General features: G+C 36.8%; 1 protein-coding gene across 2 annotated transcripts in view; it reads left to right on the forward strand.

The window, feature by feature from the left end:
- The window catches only part of LOC126382086 (5-hydroxytryptamine receptor 2A), a 173,531-nt gene that overhangs the window by 147,808 nt on the left and 7,236 nt on the right, over window positions 1-18,487 (forward strand). For both annotated transcript variants that reach the window (XM_050031811.1, XM_050031813.1), the window contains exon 6: window positions 6,859-6,982. In XM_050031811.1, coding sequence (XP_049887768.1) covers window positions 6,859-6,982 — 124 coding nt within the window. The remainder of the gene's footprint in view (window positions 1-6,858; window positions 6,983-18,487) is intronic.

Genomic DNA, 18,487 nt, shown 5'->3' on the forward strand with positions numbered 1-18,487 from the left:
GCAATATTATTTGTATTGCGTTGTCCTTTGTCTTCGGCGTGTTTGACGAAATAAAATCGTTACAAATAAACGAACACTATTGAAGTTCTTCTTTGTAAATTCGGTTACACGCAGATGAAGATTGCTTTCTCCGGTTTTGAACACTTCGACGTCGGTGTGTCCTTCCGCCGCGGCAACGATGATTGAGTGAATGAATGAAGTACAATCTTACCGCGTTGCTCAGGAATAATGGCGACTGGAATGGACTCACAAACTTGCCCGACGTAAACTTCTGACGCAAAAATCGTGCTGATCCGTCGCACCGTTTTGGCCGCAAACACCTGTAGATGAGCTGCACACTATGCTCACGTTGCTCGAAGGACCATGAAGAAATCCTTGGGTATCGGGACGGTGAAATTTATTTAATGAAATAAAACAGCAGCGTCTTGTCTTGTGTTGTATTGAGAGAAGCGAAGAACGAAAGCTCCGCGAATGAATGTAATTACAAAAGTGTTTCCATATTTAAAATACAAATCTTAAATATATTTATATGTTTTCACTAATGTTTTATGATTAAGTTATGTATATTTTACGAAATTAATAACATAAGTACCGGAATCTTACAATATAAAATTCTACTTGATATCAACTCAGAAAAATGGTCTGAATCATCCCTTAAAGTTTTCGTTACGATGTCACTACTAACACCCTGATATCAAACTATACTACTTCATATTTTTATTTTTAAGATTTTACGAGTATTGCTAATTAAACGTATCAAATTATAAAATTTAATTCCTCCTTTTGCTTTGCTTATCTTTTTCATAATAAGTTTTAGGATTGTATTGCTAAAAAAAATGATTATTACGATGTACTCTGAACCGGCGTGCGTGCATTATAATATTATAATATGATTGGTGAATATGGAAGAACCAAGAGAAGTGTATCAGAATCGAAGCAAATGAAATTCTATAGTCTCTGCTTACACCTTTGCGAATTAGACGTGAGTTCATGTATGTATGTATATTATTGCTAATTGTTACGGAATGTAATTATTGGATGCTTACATACATACATAAACTCACGCCCGTAATCCCTAATAGGGTGAGCAGAGCCACAAGTAATCAAAGACAACTTGCAGCCCCTGTGGATACGATGTCGTAAGCTGGATATGATGAACCATAATATATATTTTTTTTATTTATTTATTCCAAAAAAGGTACAATTTTTCTTAAAAAAATAATTTCGCCAAACTTATACCAGTTTGTTGGCGGGCGCTCTTATAACTAAATGAGTATGCACCTTTTGTTGCTTAAAAGAAATTGCTAAATGCTTAACAACTATTACAATGGTTTGATAATCGACCTTACTACCCACTTAGTGATAAGGGATCAGTCTTTCACCCATAACATTAGTCCATCATGTATTGGATGCTTTTGGAATTAATATAAATGATAATAGATTGAGTTCCGCGGAATCCATCTTTTAGTTATCAATCCACTTTACCTCTGACACCATGTGACGACACATCTTACGATTTTCACAGAAAATGTCATTATTTTATGCAAAGATCTATTCTTCCGTGATAACAAAATCAGAATATGAATATAGTGTGGGGACACAGTTCTCAGAAATACAAACTTGCATGTTAGCAGTTTTTGCATATAGAGCCAGTTGTTCTCCACCTCGCGCTCCCATCGCACGCCCGATAATTATACATTTGTAACGTTAATAAATGTGTCATAATAAACTCAGTTCAGTATAAATCAGTATATTTTATTTAAAGTCGTCCCTGCATAAGGCCCTTAAGGTTCTATCAGAACATTGGTGACCCCTTGACGCGAAATAAAACGCGTATTTTTGAGAACAACTCGCCCACGGAAACGGTCACGTCGGCGGTTCCGTGTGGCCCGGGCGTGAGAGCGCGTATAAACCGCGTGTGGCATTATAATCAGTTACGAGTATACGCGAGTGAATAAGAATAGTAAAAAGAATAAAAAGAAAATATAGCATGACGCCTATATCCCGAAAATGTATAGCATAATATATACTCCTTCCTCGCTAGCTAGCCGTGGGGTAGCCCAGTTGGTAGAACGCTTGACTCTCAATTTGAGGTAACTGGTTCGAATCCCAGCATAGGCCAAACCAGTGATTTTCGAATTTTTTTTCGAAGTCACGTTTGAATAGGCCAAACCAATAATTTTAGAAGTCACGTTTGAATCAATAAATGATTATCACGTGCACAGCAATGAAGGACAACGTCGTAAAGAAACCCATTTCCGAGAAATGCATTTCGGATATGACCGAATCCTCGCGGATTGGAAGGTCAGACAGGCAGTCGCTTCTGTAAAAACCGGACCTCTCAAATCTTCAGGTTATGTAAGCGGACTCTTTGAAAAACGAAATAACTCTAGGAAGATGGATGATGATAGGAAGCGAGTTTTTTGTCATTAACCGGGCACACATCCACAAGGTATCAATTATCTACGATTCAAACATGAATTCAAACTCAAAAAGTTGAATTCAGTGATTTAGAGCTCGACCCGTGATTCGAAATTGACTCTTCGATATATCTCACTGCAAACAGGACTAACACGGTAGATATGAATAAATAACCTTTCCCATACATATAAATAAGTGTAGTTACTGTTTTTTTGCCCCAGTATTTTTCGTTATTTTCCTATCGAACCTTATTACATTTAAATAAGGCCTCAAATTTTCTATTTAAGAAGCATCCTTGACCCGTCAAAAAACAAATTCTCTTCCGTAATGGTCGTCCTTTGGGAAAATAAACATAATAAAATGTTATACTTGTCTTAAACTGGACGTAATAGAGTGGAGAATATTTTTAACAGAAAAAGAGGACTGAAAAAGTACGCCTGTTCAAGGCAAAGTCCTTTTTGGGTCGCTATTGACAATTCTACGCAGTTGTTTAGGAACTTTTGTCTCTTTATTATGGTACCTTGTTGGTGATGTGCCGTTTTTGCATACCCATATTTATGAAAAGGGTGCCACAAAAGCCCTTTTGAGTTTTTGTATAAGTTGAATGAACTTTGCGCAAGCATCCTCTTTTTTAAGTTCCAAAAATGAAGTGGTTCTTATAAACCACATTTTTCTGCTTCGTATTTTCAACTAATGTTGAATTGGAAAAAAATATTATTATTATACATCATTTGGACAACGCTACTTGCTTTGTTTTCGTATAGTAATTTGAAATTTTGAAAAAATAAATTTAATTTTAATTTATCCAGCCGTTAATGGCAGGCACGAAACAAATTTAGCTTGGTGTCTGAGTCTTAAGATCTGGAAATTGAACCCGGGCTTCCTAAACTCGAGCACCAACTCCGATAATGATAATGTCCAGGAAGACATTGGGGGTGAAAATGGCCACATCGAAGCAATTCATCTAAGAAAACAACATTGCTATTTGACAGTTGTTTGCATTGCGCTCTTACTTTTATGTGCGCAAATGTCAAATTGCAATAAGGCTTTCTTAGATGAATTGCTTTGATGTGGCCATTTTAGCCCCCATTATCAGACTTCATCTGTTTACACGAGCGACCTAAATGTAGGATACATTCAGTTTTGTTTGTATCTCCAACTAGTGCAAGAAGATTTTGTAAATGTTTTAACTTTTCCACATGCCTTGCATGCACCACGATGCAAACACGCCCAGCCCGTGCAATAAGCATAAAATATCCTATTTTATTGTCCATTATTTTTCTTATATTTACCCATTTATAAATTCATTCGGTAAATTCACCCTGTGAAAACTGGATAACGCTAGGAATCTAACAGAAAACTCGGTAAGGTGTGGGTACCTAATTCATCTTACAATTAATTGTACCTCTGATTACCCCAATTTATATTATATTATGCTAGAGAAATGATGATTTTTCTTACATTCGCATTTACTTTCATCTTGTTGACGTTGATGAGTTTTCACAGTAAACAGTGTTCCATAAATTTTAATGAGGTCTACTTATTTATAACATTATGAAGGAGATAAACTTCAGACTTACTTATCATTTTTCTTTTTTATTTAATGATTACCCATCAATCATTAAGCGACAAATGACAGTCATGGTAATTTAATGTAGTACCTTTTAAGATCCCTTTATCAAGACTCTACCTTCTTTAGGTGATAAATGAGTGTAATGACCGCGAACATTCTACGAGGCTTGTTCAGGTTTTTTGGGTTTGATGGGTTTTCTCTTGGCCCCAGACTTGCCCGAAGGCATTGACAAAGCCTAAGATGGAGCGAGCTCGCCCAGAAGGTGCCTGTTCACTCACTAAAAAATCACTGTTACAGAATAGATAAGGTCAATTTTCGTATTGTTTGTTTGAAATATTCTGATGACGAAATCAGAAGTATACAGCGCCTAATGCCTGTGGAACAATTCATATTAATAAAATTAAAATCGACCTTCTCTATTCTGTAATACTGATTATAATTCCATATGAAAGTTTTTACAGCGCGTACGGTTCTTAAGAATCTATAGAGATTTAAAGCATTATACGTAAATGCCAGTTACAGTTGCATTCAGTTGTATTTTGGATCGAAACAAATATATTTCCATAGTCTCTGCTTACCCCAATCGGAAAAAGGCATGAGTTTATTATATTATATTTGCATTTAGTTCGCACTTAGCAAAGTGTGTCATGCAAATGCCCAATTTAGCTCCAAGTTTCGATTTTCCTATTTCTATTTAGGGTCAGCGGTAATCCGTTAAAAGCTTTTATGTTGGACGCTACCAATGGAACCGAATGTTATCCTTAAGTTCAGGACCGGACGGAAGGGACGGACTTACCCCAAAATTTATACCAATTTCAAACATGAAAATTTAACTACGCATTGTTTTATTTTTATTACACTTTTTAGGCCATAAATTAAATGTCGTATTTAGTGCCTGTTTTCTTATTCAATGATAATAAGACATCGCTTCCGAATAGGTCGAATAAAAAATAAATAAAATAAAAAATAATAAATAGGTAGGTATATGCTGCATTAAAAAAACAACAATTCGAACAACTTGGTCCATAGATTCCTTGGCTTTGTTCGAGAGTGCAAGTTTACTGCTCCCATTTCCCGTGTGTTCTAAGTTCCGACATTGCAGGTGAAGTGAAATGCTGTACGTCAGACTATTAAACTTCCAATTTGCTCTGCTCTTCTAACCTGATAACGCTAATTCGGGAAGTAGAGCTAATTTTATGAACCGTGTCAGAATATGAGTAAAGTTTATTAGATTAGATTCCACTGTTTCCAATCGATAATCTGTCGATAGTTGAAAGAAAATGAATAGTATAGATATTTCGATAGTATACGCTTGAATACCGATAGTATCGACAGTATAGATGATTTTCAAGGTCATCTATCAATTTAATTTGCAGACACTGCATTAAAAATACTCGGCACAAAAAGTGTACCTACAAACTAGATTTAAAGCTAAATTAAAAGAGCATTATTTATACGAGTGAGACAAAGTTCCAAACCGGTTTGTCAGAGGCAGCTTCAAGGCAGCACCTATAACAAAATGGCTGACTTCGCTGCTAAGACCACAATATCACATGACAAGAAAACTGCTGAAACTAAAATTGGAGCCAGGACGTCGTTTAACATAGATATCTGTCGGCAAGAAAGACCTGGAGAACCCAGAATAGACTATTCTGGCGACGAAGGATTAAAAGACCCATCCACAAATAAAAATAGGAAAAGACCGGAAGAAGAAGAAGAAGCTATATTTAGACACTCATGCAGTGTGATGTACGTGTACTACAATAACAGAGTAGAACGTATTAGATTGTGGGTCGTGAAACGGAATAGACCAGTTAAGAGGATTATGGACTTGGAATCTACCGCGTAAACCTTTTGTTAACCAACAGAAGCTGTTACGTAGCTCCAAGGCCACCGGAATAATATTTATTTATCTGTAGTTGTTGGGTTGCTTACATTTTCTTACTAAACACGTGCTAAAAATAATTATAATAAATATATAACATAAACAGCTTATACCAGGGTTTCCCAAACTATGGGTCGCGACCCACTGGTGACGGCCTTTGACGGCTCAATAGTAACCCTGACACCAGGGTTGATGGGGTTGGTAAGCTACCTCACAACCCACGCGATAGAAGAAGAAGAGCAGCAATTTCTATTACATACAATAAAATGGAATAGTATAATTAATTTATTTTTAACGCTCGGTTTTACTGTGGGAGTAGAGTTCGCTCAAAAACATTAGGGAAATACATAGTTAACTTAGATATGTCTTTTTGTATAAGATGTTTAAATAACAATTTACGAAAATTTCTATTGCACTCCTATCATATGTCGACAGGCAGCATTCGGTGCTCGTTTACGAAGTGTTCTGTCACCGAAGTAATTAGTAGGCACCCTGTTTTATAGAACTTAGAATATTTTCTCTCTTTTGCTTATAGATGAAAGGATAAAGAATATTTAGGGCAATAACTTACCGAGACGCTAAGGCCACGTTGCCAAAAAATTGAATTTTCATTGAAATGACTTCGTTGTCAATGCGTCACCTCGCCAGGGTAAATTGACCTGCCATACAATTCAATATGAACTGTTTGGCGGCCGTCGCCAGCGACGTGGCCATTTTGGTAATAGCTAGCTGTTACCCGCGACTTCGTTCGCATGAAACTTTACTATTAAAACTACAGAATTTTCATACAATCTTTGCTACCAGTTTTTAACCCCTTAAGGGTTGAGTTCTGCAAAATCTAGTCTTGTGAGCCACTAGATCCCTATGCTAAATCCTAGCTAGCAGTTGCTGAAATTTCGTGACGAGTGAGTGAGTCAATCAGTGACATTTAGCTTTTATAATATATATTATATTATATAGATTTATTATTTGTCCACAGATCGCCGTTGTACCTGGCGAAGGTTTCTGGGCAACAGAACCAGTACTCCTCAGCATTCAGCAGCTTCAACTGAGACTGAACTTCCACCCATAGATACGAGGGACCTCTGGCTGCAGGACTCAAGGTTCGTATGATGGTGATGCACCCAAAGGTTGCCTGTAAGAAATTGTTACCTTAGCAATAAGATGCCTTTTGTGGCATTTATTTGATTGCATTGTTAATGTTTTCTCTTTATTGCACAAAAGAAACGTAATATTTCTTACTAGTTGTACGCCCGCGACTCCGTTTTCGTGCATTTCAGTAATAAACAATGTAGCTTATATCACTCAAGAATAATATAGCTCTCTATTAGTGAAAGAATTTTCGAATTTGAAGGTTCCAGAACAAAGTTACAAAGCTCCTACCTCATCTTTTTACAGTAGTATTAGTATTAGCTGATGTGCAATGAAGAATTTTGGTATTGTCATGGTAGATTTAAACATTCATATTGCATGTAAATCCACTGAAAATGTAGCAGAATTTCTATTAGGGTAAATCCGGGATAGGGAGAGATGGCCAATGCGTTTTTTTTTTAATATATATTTTTTAAACAATCTCTATTTTTATGTTAACATTCCACAGTGAATTGATTAAAGTTTAAATATTATTAGTTCTTCCTCTATCGTGTGGATTGTGAGGTGAATTATCAACCCCATCAACCCTGGTGTCAGAGTTATTACTGAGCCGCCATAGACCCCTGACATGACTCATGTAACGACTAAGTACTTACATCAGTAAGTAATAACAGGGACCAACGGCTTAACGTGGCTTCCGAAGCCACGAACCGGAGCCGGATCTTTTTACTTTTTGGACAATCCGGTGATCAACCTGTAATGTCCTAACCAAACTAGGGAACATAAAGTGATTTTTGTGATTTGTCCACACCGGGATTCGAACCCGGGACCTCCGGATCGTGAGGTAGTGGACCACGGAGGCCGTGGTGTGTATAAATATTAGTTAATACTTTTGTCTTTGTCTTCTTCTAATCCTTTTATCTCCAGTTGGGATGTAAGGCTCGATATGACAGATTTCCACTTCTCGCGATCTTTTGCGGCTTTTGTAGCTTGCTCCCATGACATGCGCAGTGTTTTTAATTCCCGGTCAACCAAGCGTAGCCAGGTCTCCTTGGGCCGCCCCTTTTTCATTTTCCACGCGCACACCAGGCCAGAACTCGTCAGAACGGGTGTTCCACAGGTCTTTTAAGGACATGACCAATCCACCGCCATTTACGTGTGCGGATATCAGCCTCCACAGTATTTTGTCCAGTCAACTTCCACAGTTCTGAGTTTGTAATAATTTTAGGCCAGAAGATCTTTAATATTTCCCGTAAACATTTATCAATAAATACTTGGAGTTTGCCGGTCAGGTCCATATTTTTGTAATGCTCGACTATCCCGGACTTACCCTATCGTTCGAAAAACAGATTGACTACCTACATAACTTTGTACTACGAAGTAACATAACTGTTTTGAAATATTCTATTAAAGTTATTACTTATTTGTAACTAAACAGTTATGTAACTTAGTAATACAAAATTGCGGTAGTAACTCTGTTTTGTATACATTAACTAAAGTTTAGCTGAATACTTTTGCAGTGTTGTACTTGTGTGGAGCTTAGACAACGTGGTGTGTCTGTGTTCGTTTATTATCTGTCTATGTTACATACATACATACATACATAAACTCACGCCTATTTCCCACCGGGGTAAGCAGAGACTATAGAATATACCTGTGTGTGTGTCTGTGTGAGACTATATCTGTCTGTGTGAAATTATCTCTTTCCTTAATGCTTGAAATGATTTCCTCTATAAATAAGCGGAACTGTTTTTTTGTCTTGCAGATAGTCTATTTATCTTTATGTTATGTCACAGAGTAAAGAATAATACTGCGTATAGAACGGTAACTCCCCTTCCCGCACCAATTCGTATCGGGCGTCGAGCTAGATTTACCTCACCCCCTCTAAGTATTAAATATCAAAATAAATGTCATATTTTTATTTCAATTTTATTGTGTATGTGTGTGTATTGTGCATCTATGTAATACTAATATTAGTGAGTAAGAAATCATTGTTACTAACCTGGGTCCAAGTTACCCGTAATAAAAACTATTTTTTTTTATTACTTTAGTGTTAAATGGCCGAAGCGGCTAAGGAATATGAACGAGAGCATGAGGACTGTATCTCGCTGACACTTACGCCTTACGCGACTCACGATAAAAATGCGATTTTTGGATAAAGTGTCCCAGGTGTAGATTTGTCCTGTTTACCATAAATATTATTATACACATAATCTTCTTCTTATCGTGCGGGTTGTGAGGTGGAATACCAACCTCAGCAAACCTGGTGTCAAGGTTATTACTGAGCCACCAAAGGCCCTGACATGGCTCGTGTAAACCTTCTAATCTCTCCATAATGATGGAATGTCTTTATATGTAATAGGCTTTTTTGACGTGACTAGTTGTATATTTGTCGCAAATGGCATTAACTACTTGGACGGACAATTGGGCGCATACCCGGTATATAATTAAAGACAGCAGGCCTGAGGGTGCCCAGTTGGGCGCGAACCTCGGCTCAGGGCGTCGTCTGAGAGGATAGTATTTGAAAGAATTAATCGGCCCTAGTGGGTCAATGCCGCAACACGCGACAACGCCGACGGGGTCGGTATCATATTATAATGGGCTGATAATCTGTCAATAATGGTCATTTATATCCCTGATAAGACTTCGTGTCAAAAGTGGACGCGTAATTACTCATGGCTCTGCTCACCCCATTACAAACTACGAGTGTTATTTTTTGTATATACGTCAATCGTATCTGATAACATTAGGTTTTTTATATTTATGTAGGTATTTGAACAACCATCAAACAATTGAGGATCGTTTATCAAATTATTTTTCGAAGCATTGTTCGAAGGAAAACCTGTTGTATTTACACAAATATGATATCGTGAATTCTGGTTCAAATATGCAATTATTACACTAGAGAGAACATCTATAAATTGGATATTGGTAACAAAATTATTGCCCTTTATTTATTTTGTGTTTATTTATAGGCTGATTGTAATGTTATGAATGCCGTAATGGTACCTAAATAGCACTTTACGCCCGAGCTTCGATAGTAACTACGAACCATTTAGGTAACATAAATCTGAAATATTAATAGTGATTAATTTATTTATTTATTTATTTATTTATTTGTACACAATGAAACAGACACAAGAAACATACAAAGAAAACAGATAGTACAGGCAAGCTTATCTCTAAACAAAGAGATTTCTTCCAGCTGACCTACGTGACAAGAGAGACTTTCAACGTATAATATTATATAGATAGACATACATACGCGTACAAATTATTTAGAAATGTAATGTTATTATTTTATAAATAGAACAGGTAACAATGCATGTATGCTTAACTATATAGTTAAAAGATCACCGGCAGGCAACATTTTACTGTCTAATTACAATAGGGCAACTTACAATACGACCTCCGTGGTTCAGTGGTTGAGCGTTGGGCTCACGATCCGGAGGTCCTGGATTATGGAAAAATAACTTTGTGGTCCCTAGTTTGGTAAGGACATCATAGGCTGATCACCTGATTGTCCGAAAGTAAGATGATCCGTGCCTAGGAAGGCACGTTAAGCCGTTTGTCCCGGTTACTACTTACTGATTTAAGTAAGTAGTCGATACATGAGCCATGTCAGGGGCCTTTGTCAGCTCAATAGTAACCTTGACACCAGGGTTGATGAGGTTGGTACTCCGCCTCACAACCCACACGATAGAAAAAGATAGGACAACTAAGGTTAAAAAAAAAATTAACATGTGGCCTTAAAACAATTCTGTGGGCTCAGCCTACCCCTGCTTGCTTATTGATGGTTCAGTCCATGTAGGTACTTAAGAGTATGTATTTCCTAGTCTAACACTCAGTGATGTGTCGTTCCCGGGAATCTTCCCAAAGTCTTTAGTCCCTAAAAAAAACTCTTTAGTCACTAGCTGTTTTTTTTTAATTGTTCTTTCTAGTACTCTGATCCTATCTGTTTTAAAGGCAAGGAAATAAAACTCTTTTTCATATATTTTACCCCTTTTTGAGAATGTTCTCAAAGGTCCCGAAGAACGTGCTCGCTGTGACACAATAAAAAAAAATCATATTAAAAAAACCCGACTGCAAACTAAGAAGAGGAAAAGGGGCTTTTTTATTTACTTAACGAAAATTTTGTGCATTGTTATGTAAGTACCAGCCTTCTCTAGTAACTATTTTTGACTGTTCCTGCCCTCTAGTGTCGAGTAGCGGAATCAACAACTGACAACAATCTTTCGCTTCTTGTCAATAGATGGCGTTACCGAATTATTTATCGATAATATATTGTAAAAAAAAAATAGATGCAAAGAATATCCCGTCGGACTTTCGGGATAAAATGTTCTATGACACTCCGGTAATCAAAATGAATCTAACGATACCTTATACATCAAAATACATCCAGCCGTTTAGACTACAGGAAGCCACAAATAAACAGACATTCATACACAACATAACATAAACAGCCTATATACGTCCCACTGCTGGGCATAGGCCTCCCCTCAATCAACCGGAGGGAGTATGGAGCATACTCCACCACGCTGCTCCAATGCAGGTTGGTGTAGTGTATTATACATAATTATATACACTCGAAAAACATTACCCTCCTCAGCAGTCGGGTAAAAATATCCCAGATAGACATGAAATCAAAACGCTAAAAGGGCATTATGAGTAACAAAATTCTTAGAAGCACACGTAACGTTGTACTAATTCTATTTCTCTTTTGTTTTTTCCTGTTTGTGCAATAAAGTATTTGTTATGTTATGTAACATATACATGTACTTAATAAAGCAATAGGTTATGGCATTTCTTCTAATTAAAACACATAATAACGGGTTCTTATCGCGTTTGAAATAGGGATATGAGAGTCCCCACTTCTCGACTCGTCTTTCTTCTTCTTTTTCTTCCAGCCTTTTCCCATTTCTCTTCATCATTCTTTTTCATTTCTTCTTCTTCTTCTGCATTTTTTTTCTTTAGAGCGAATAAATTTTATTTCATTTCTATTTGGGGTCGGCTCTCCTAAACCTTGGTCGCCAGAGTGGTCTATTCTAAGTCGTCTTTGGATCTAAGCTTTATTTCTCCAGGTCTTTCTTGACGTCTTGGCTTCGATTTTACTTCCAGCAATATTGTCGTCATGTGATTTTCTGGTTTTCTCATCACATGTCTATAGCAGAAGTCTTGTTTCTTCCAACCGGTTGAACGTAATGGCGTTTCATTTGAATAATATTTTCTATTTGGTATCCATATATTTACAACTATTTTTAATTTAAAAAAACACAAAAATTTTCAGAAATATTTAGACTGAAAATTCCACTTGATATCGACTCAGAATCATGGTCTGAACCATCCTCCTCAGTATTCGTTACGGTGTCACTAACACCCATACCTACTTGTATGGCTACCGTATGTACTTGTGTGGGGTGTAAGTGACATCGTAACGAATACTGAGGGGGATGATTCAGCTGATTATTCTGAGTTAATATCAAGTGTAATTTTTCATCGCAAAAGTATAGAATTGAAAATAATTTAAAAAAACTAAAAAAAATCATGAATTTTGCGACGAAAAATTCCACTTGATATTAACTCAGAATCATGGCCTGAATCATCCCCCTGAGTATTCGTTACGATGTCACTAACACCCTGTATACAAAGGTATTTGTTACTTTATAGCTGTAACTCGATTTATATCCCAAGTTTAATGTCGGCATTAATCCGAGATAGAGCTATAATAAACACAAAATAGGAAACGGATGTTAATGAAACATTGCCGCTCATAGATTTTTGGAAATGGGAGCATATTAAAAGCCTTATTAGACTATATAATGTAGCTCGGAACGCTCCCGTTAAACGCTTTTGTGACGATTGACTTAACGCTTATAAAGTCTAAAGCCGTGACTAGTAATCGTCATCATCTCCCTAGCATTTACAGGGTCCCCTTACCTAACCCAAAGATTAGACAGGTCCGGATTTTTACAGATGTGGCTGCCTGTATGACCATCCAACCAGCAAAGGAAAACCAGCCCAATACAGGTTAGGTCACTTACCTCCGTAAATGCATTTCTTGGGAATGTTGTGGCGGGGTGGTGAGTTTCCTCACGATTTTTTCCTTCACCGCTGAACACGTGACAAACATTTATGATCCAAACATGAATTCGATAACAAATTCGACAATCATTGCTTTAGGCCTGTACTGGATTCGTACCTGCGCCCTCTAAAGTGAGAGGCAAGCGTTCTACCACGGCTCAAGTCGTGAGTGGTAGTCATTTTAATGAAATCTCTGCAGAATTGTAACATATTATGTATATCACACCCCGGACACATCATACAAAAAACCTCGTTTTACACAGACAGTAGACATTGACGTTATCATACACGCGCATCTGTGTGTGTGACGTTTGACGCCCAAACGATTGAAGAATAAAGTAAGACTGATGGGGTGAAGCTCAGACGCTGGGTAGCAGAGAGTCCCCGTTTTATACGTAGTATTCTTCCTTATTCTATGGCATCATCACAGCAAAAGCCATTTTCGTACACATTCCACGAACAAGCGATAAAATTTATCATTTTGATACATTATCGCGTAATTTATTGAGCAATCTGTATTAGACGGGTGGTAAAGAAAAAAATCAACACCAACCATGATACTTACACTCATATACAAGGTCATAGTGACGTTATAAAGAAAACTTTGATGAATGATTTTGTGTTGATATCAAGTGGAATTTGTACTTACATATTAAATTTGTACGAGGTGTAATTAACGTGGTATCGCATACTGAGAGGATGATTTAGCACATGATTCTGAAATAGTATCAAGTGGAATTTGTCATCGCAAAAATATAAAATTTTAAACAATTTACAAATACACAAAGGAAACATAATCATGAGCTGAATCATCCCCCTCAGTATTCGTTACGATGTCACTAACATCCTTTGTATTTTATACTAGGTATAGTCATGAGCAATATAATATACCCACTTTAGGACTCTGTCGCACTAACATATTTGGCATTTAGTGAGACTTACAGTTCAATTTGTCAAAAAAGTTAATGTGACAAAGTACCAAAGTGTATACATATTAATGCTCGTGACCGTACATTATCTTTTCGGAAAGTGTTTTTGTTTTTTTAAAAAAGCAGTCTGAAAAGAGATATAACATCACTGACAATACTTATCTGCTACTAAAATAAGCGGGAGAAAATACATATATAAAACGAGGTAAGCAGAGAATGGAATTCCATTTATTTCGATCCTGACACACTTCTCTTGCTTCCTCCACATTCATCAATCGTTTCGTACACACGCGCCGGTTCATCGTTCGAGTGGATCGTACTGAACCTTTTCTAAGGACAACTCCAATTTGGTCAATGACCAATTTAAAAGGAATGATAGCGAGATCCGTTTGTTTGTACGAAGCCACTGACAATGCCGTAAGCGTGGCCAATTATTGGTCAGCAAAAATTTTGTTACTCGCAAAGAAGAAGATTTGGTCAATGTACGTCCCTCTAGGTTATCCACTGCCAGCCCTACCACCAACCTTCGCTTTATATACTGCTTTCGTAATCCTATTACCCTTCATCCGCTCTACGTATCCAGACCAACTTTACATTCCCTTCTCAATCTTAGTCACTATATCGTCTTTTACACCACATATTTCTCTTATTACATTGTTTCTCACTCTATCACTCAATGTATCACCGCAGATGCTACGCAACGACCTCATTTCTCATTTTGACCAAAAATATATTATAAAATATAAAAAACTTTGTTTACAAGGAAACTGCAAAAGAGCTGTACTTATGTTATATTTTGCAAAGACCTTTATCAAATTGGTTGAAAATATTCCACGAATTCGGGGGCTGTCGTACAAACAAACGGATCTCGCTATCATTCCTTTTAAATTGGTTAAAAATATTTTTTCGCGAAAGCATTTTTAAATTGAATCGTATATATGCTTTGAATATGATACAGAAGTATGCGTTTACATGTCCCATGAGATTGCTACATTCAACCCTATGTTTGAGAACACATTCTTTGGAATACAGATTTATTGCAAAGGAATAAAATATTTGCTTCATTTTACTTACGGTCTTTACCTTTTTGCTGTGATTGGATGGTAACAAGTTAGCATACGATTCATTATTGCTTATGACGACGCTATGCTATTCGTGTGATTAACTGATAATTGGCGATTTCAATGAGGGACCTTCTGGGCAAAGTTCACCAAAAACAATATAAGTAGATAGCGTTGTACAGCTTTAAACCAATGATTTTCGAATTTGTCTGGATCTTAAATCAATGATTTTCGAATTTGTCTGGATCTTAAATGTTTATCACGTGCTCAGCGGTGATGTTGTAAGGAAACCCACATACCCAAATACAATGCGTTTCGAAAGTGTGTGACCTATCATGTATTGAGCTGTATGTAATCCCTTCGCGGTTTAGAAGGTCAAACAGGCAGTTGCTTCTTAAAAAAGCTGACCTGTGAAATCTTCAAGTTAAGTAAACATAGATAAGTGGCTGAAAAAATGGAGAATAAAAGCCAGTGTCTCAAAATCTGTGCATATCACATTCTCTCTCCGACAAGGCAACTGCCCTGGAGTGAAACTCGGCAACCAAGAACTGCCTCATAGTGATGCTGTCAAATACCTGGGGATTCACTTGGACCGAAAATTAACTTGGAGGACGCACATAGAAGCAAAAAGAGACCAGATCACTATTAAGTACAGAAACCTAAATTGGCTTCTGAAAAGGAATTCACTACTATCCACTGACAACAAACTTCTAGTCTACAATACCATTATAAAACCGATCTGGACGTATGGAATCCAACTATGGGGCACTGCCAGTGCCTCAAACATCAATATCATACAAAGAGCCCAAAACATGATCTTCAAAAGCATAACAAATGCTCCATGGTTCATCAGAAACATGGAAGTACATGAAATACTGAAGGCAAACACTGTGCAACAGGAAATAAGATCTACTGCGGCACGGTACAAAATCAGACTGGAGCACCATCCGAACCCCCTGGCTGAAACGCTCACAAAGCCTACCCACCAAAGACGACTGAAAAAAGCCGCAGTAATGGACTTGAGCAAATAGACTGCATGTCTTACCTTAAAGAAGAGAGCGTTCCATTGGGAAAGTAATCTCTGCACTGCCCTACCAACACCTAATCTGCTTATAGTCGACTGACTGATCGCAGATAAAAACGGAAAAAAAAAAAAAAAAAGTTAAGTAAACGGACCTTGTGAAAAGCGGAATAACGCTATGGAGATAAATTGCATGTCTCGGCGCGATGCTATCTGTTTATAATCCTAATATCGCAGATCCATAAGATATCAAGGAGGCGATACATACAGCACGATAGTACCGTTAGCCAATCTATACGATCATCCATGTCTTTTCTTCAATCGCATTTAAATACGATATCGCTAAGCGACGCAATTTGTGACGCATCGTCGTTACGATGCATATCTAATGCGATATATTTAAGTTTTTCAATCAGTCACACGTGCGGGCGATATTGACAGATCGTATGTTTGCTGTGTGTAACATCGTCGATTTCATCGGCCGCATGTCATTGCGATATTCCAGCGATATTCAGTAATCAGTCGTAAGATGTTGCGTCTTGAGGAAACAAAGTTAAGGTTGTTTTTATTATAAAGTTAGTGATTATTTAGAAGATATGAGTGCATGGGATTAACTGTCTGAGAACTGATATTAGGCAACTAAATTACTCAATTGTATAACAATATTTTATATTTTTTTTATAGAACGTCTAGGGCCCTGTGCCGAGGTTTTTCTTGAAGCTTCTTTTCCCCGGCTATAAAGGTTGTGAGAAGCTGCAGTAGTTTTAGGCGGATGAGACGTTCGTTATGTAAAAATTGACGATTCAAAGTGTAACTATGTTACCTACTGAATAAAGATATTTATGAATTTGAATTTCTGATTATTTGCAGCTCTGCCCACATTTGGTATTGTTAGGACTCCAATCCAAAAAACAATCGATTTCCAATTAGAATCCTAACAATAACAAATGTGAGGTTAAGTAGAAACTTTATTGAATGGAATATGTTTATACGGTATGAAAAAAAAACCTTGTACTCTGAATACAATGAAGAGCTATCTCATTGCAGGCATACGTTTCATTCGAATAATTGTCGAAATGCAGGAGTTAATGAAAATTTGTTGAATGAGTGCTGATTTCCACAGTGCGTTAAAATTAGATTAAATGCATTCCATACACTTTAAAATTACATACCTACGTGTACATTCACGCCCGTGAATCCCTCATGAAGTATGCAGAGCACCGAATAATCCAAAGACTTAAAAAAATCTTAAAATGGATATAATGAACCTTATAGTGACAAAGGATTATTAGCCTATAGCGCATTAACCTCAAATCTCTAATCAAATCGTAAGGTTGTCCCTCGAAGAACTACCCCATATAAGTAGTACATTTTAGAATAGAATAGAATAGAAATTGACAATCAATCAATGTCTTTACTGTGCTAGATATTTAGGTCATTTACATTTGCAGTTGTTATTTACATTATTAAATCGTCCTCTAAATACTACCTTTGCAGGCATACACAAGTTTTAAAATACACATTACATGGAACTTAAATAATAAATATCAACATATTTGTCACAATTTTCGCCATTAGGTCATAAATAAACTGAGTATGTCACAGATTTCTTCGGCAATACACAAATTATGCAATTTTGGACAATTACACAAAACAAACAAAAATTATAGGACATGTCAAAAATATAGAATAATAAGACAATTACACAAGGCAAACAAAATTATTAGATATGTCAAGAATGTAAGATAATATTAATAACATTTTATTTATATTGTAGGAATTCATGCAAACTATAAAAACACATTTCTACCAACCATGCCTTTACAGAGTCGTTTTTTATAAAAGGACGTGGATAAACAAGGCAATAGTCTTGTTGTGTGTTTGTGTATTTCTTCGAAGCAATGACGTCATAAATCGTCTGAAACAGACGTATAAGGCCAATGATGATGAGTCTTGTTGTTATGAATAACGGATCTGTAAATCTGTATGAATGCCACATACTCAGAGTATTTGCCGGAGAACGTTGATATATTAATACTAGACAGTTATGGCCTACAAATTGCACCACTACTGCCTGACTACTGGGTTCCTTGCGAACAAACGCTCTGTTTCTTTTTTCAATATTTTCTTTTAGACAGTTACACAGTGAAAAACAATTTTTTATTCCTCGTCTACATAGAGTGTTAGTGAGAGACCATAATTCTGAGTTGTTATCAAGTGGAATAATTCATCCGTGGAAAAAGTATGGAACTGAAAATAATTACCTAAAAAACATAAAAAAAATCATGACTTCTCCGAGAAATTCCACTTGATATCAACGCAGAATGGTGGTCTCAATCATCCCCCTCCGTTACGATGTCACTAACTACCTGTGTTTTCTGTGTTTGACGAATTTCAAGCCTTCATGTTATAAGCCTCATACTC

Source organism: Pectinophora gossypiella, chromosome 3 (assembly GCF_024362695.1).
Source record: "Pectinophora gossypiella chromosome 3, ilPecGoss1.1, whole genome shotgun sequence".
Lineage (NCBI taxonomy): Eukaryota > Metazoa > Arthropoda > Insecta > Lepidoptera > Gelechiidae > Pectinophora > Pectinophora gossypiella.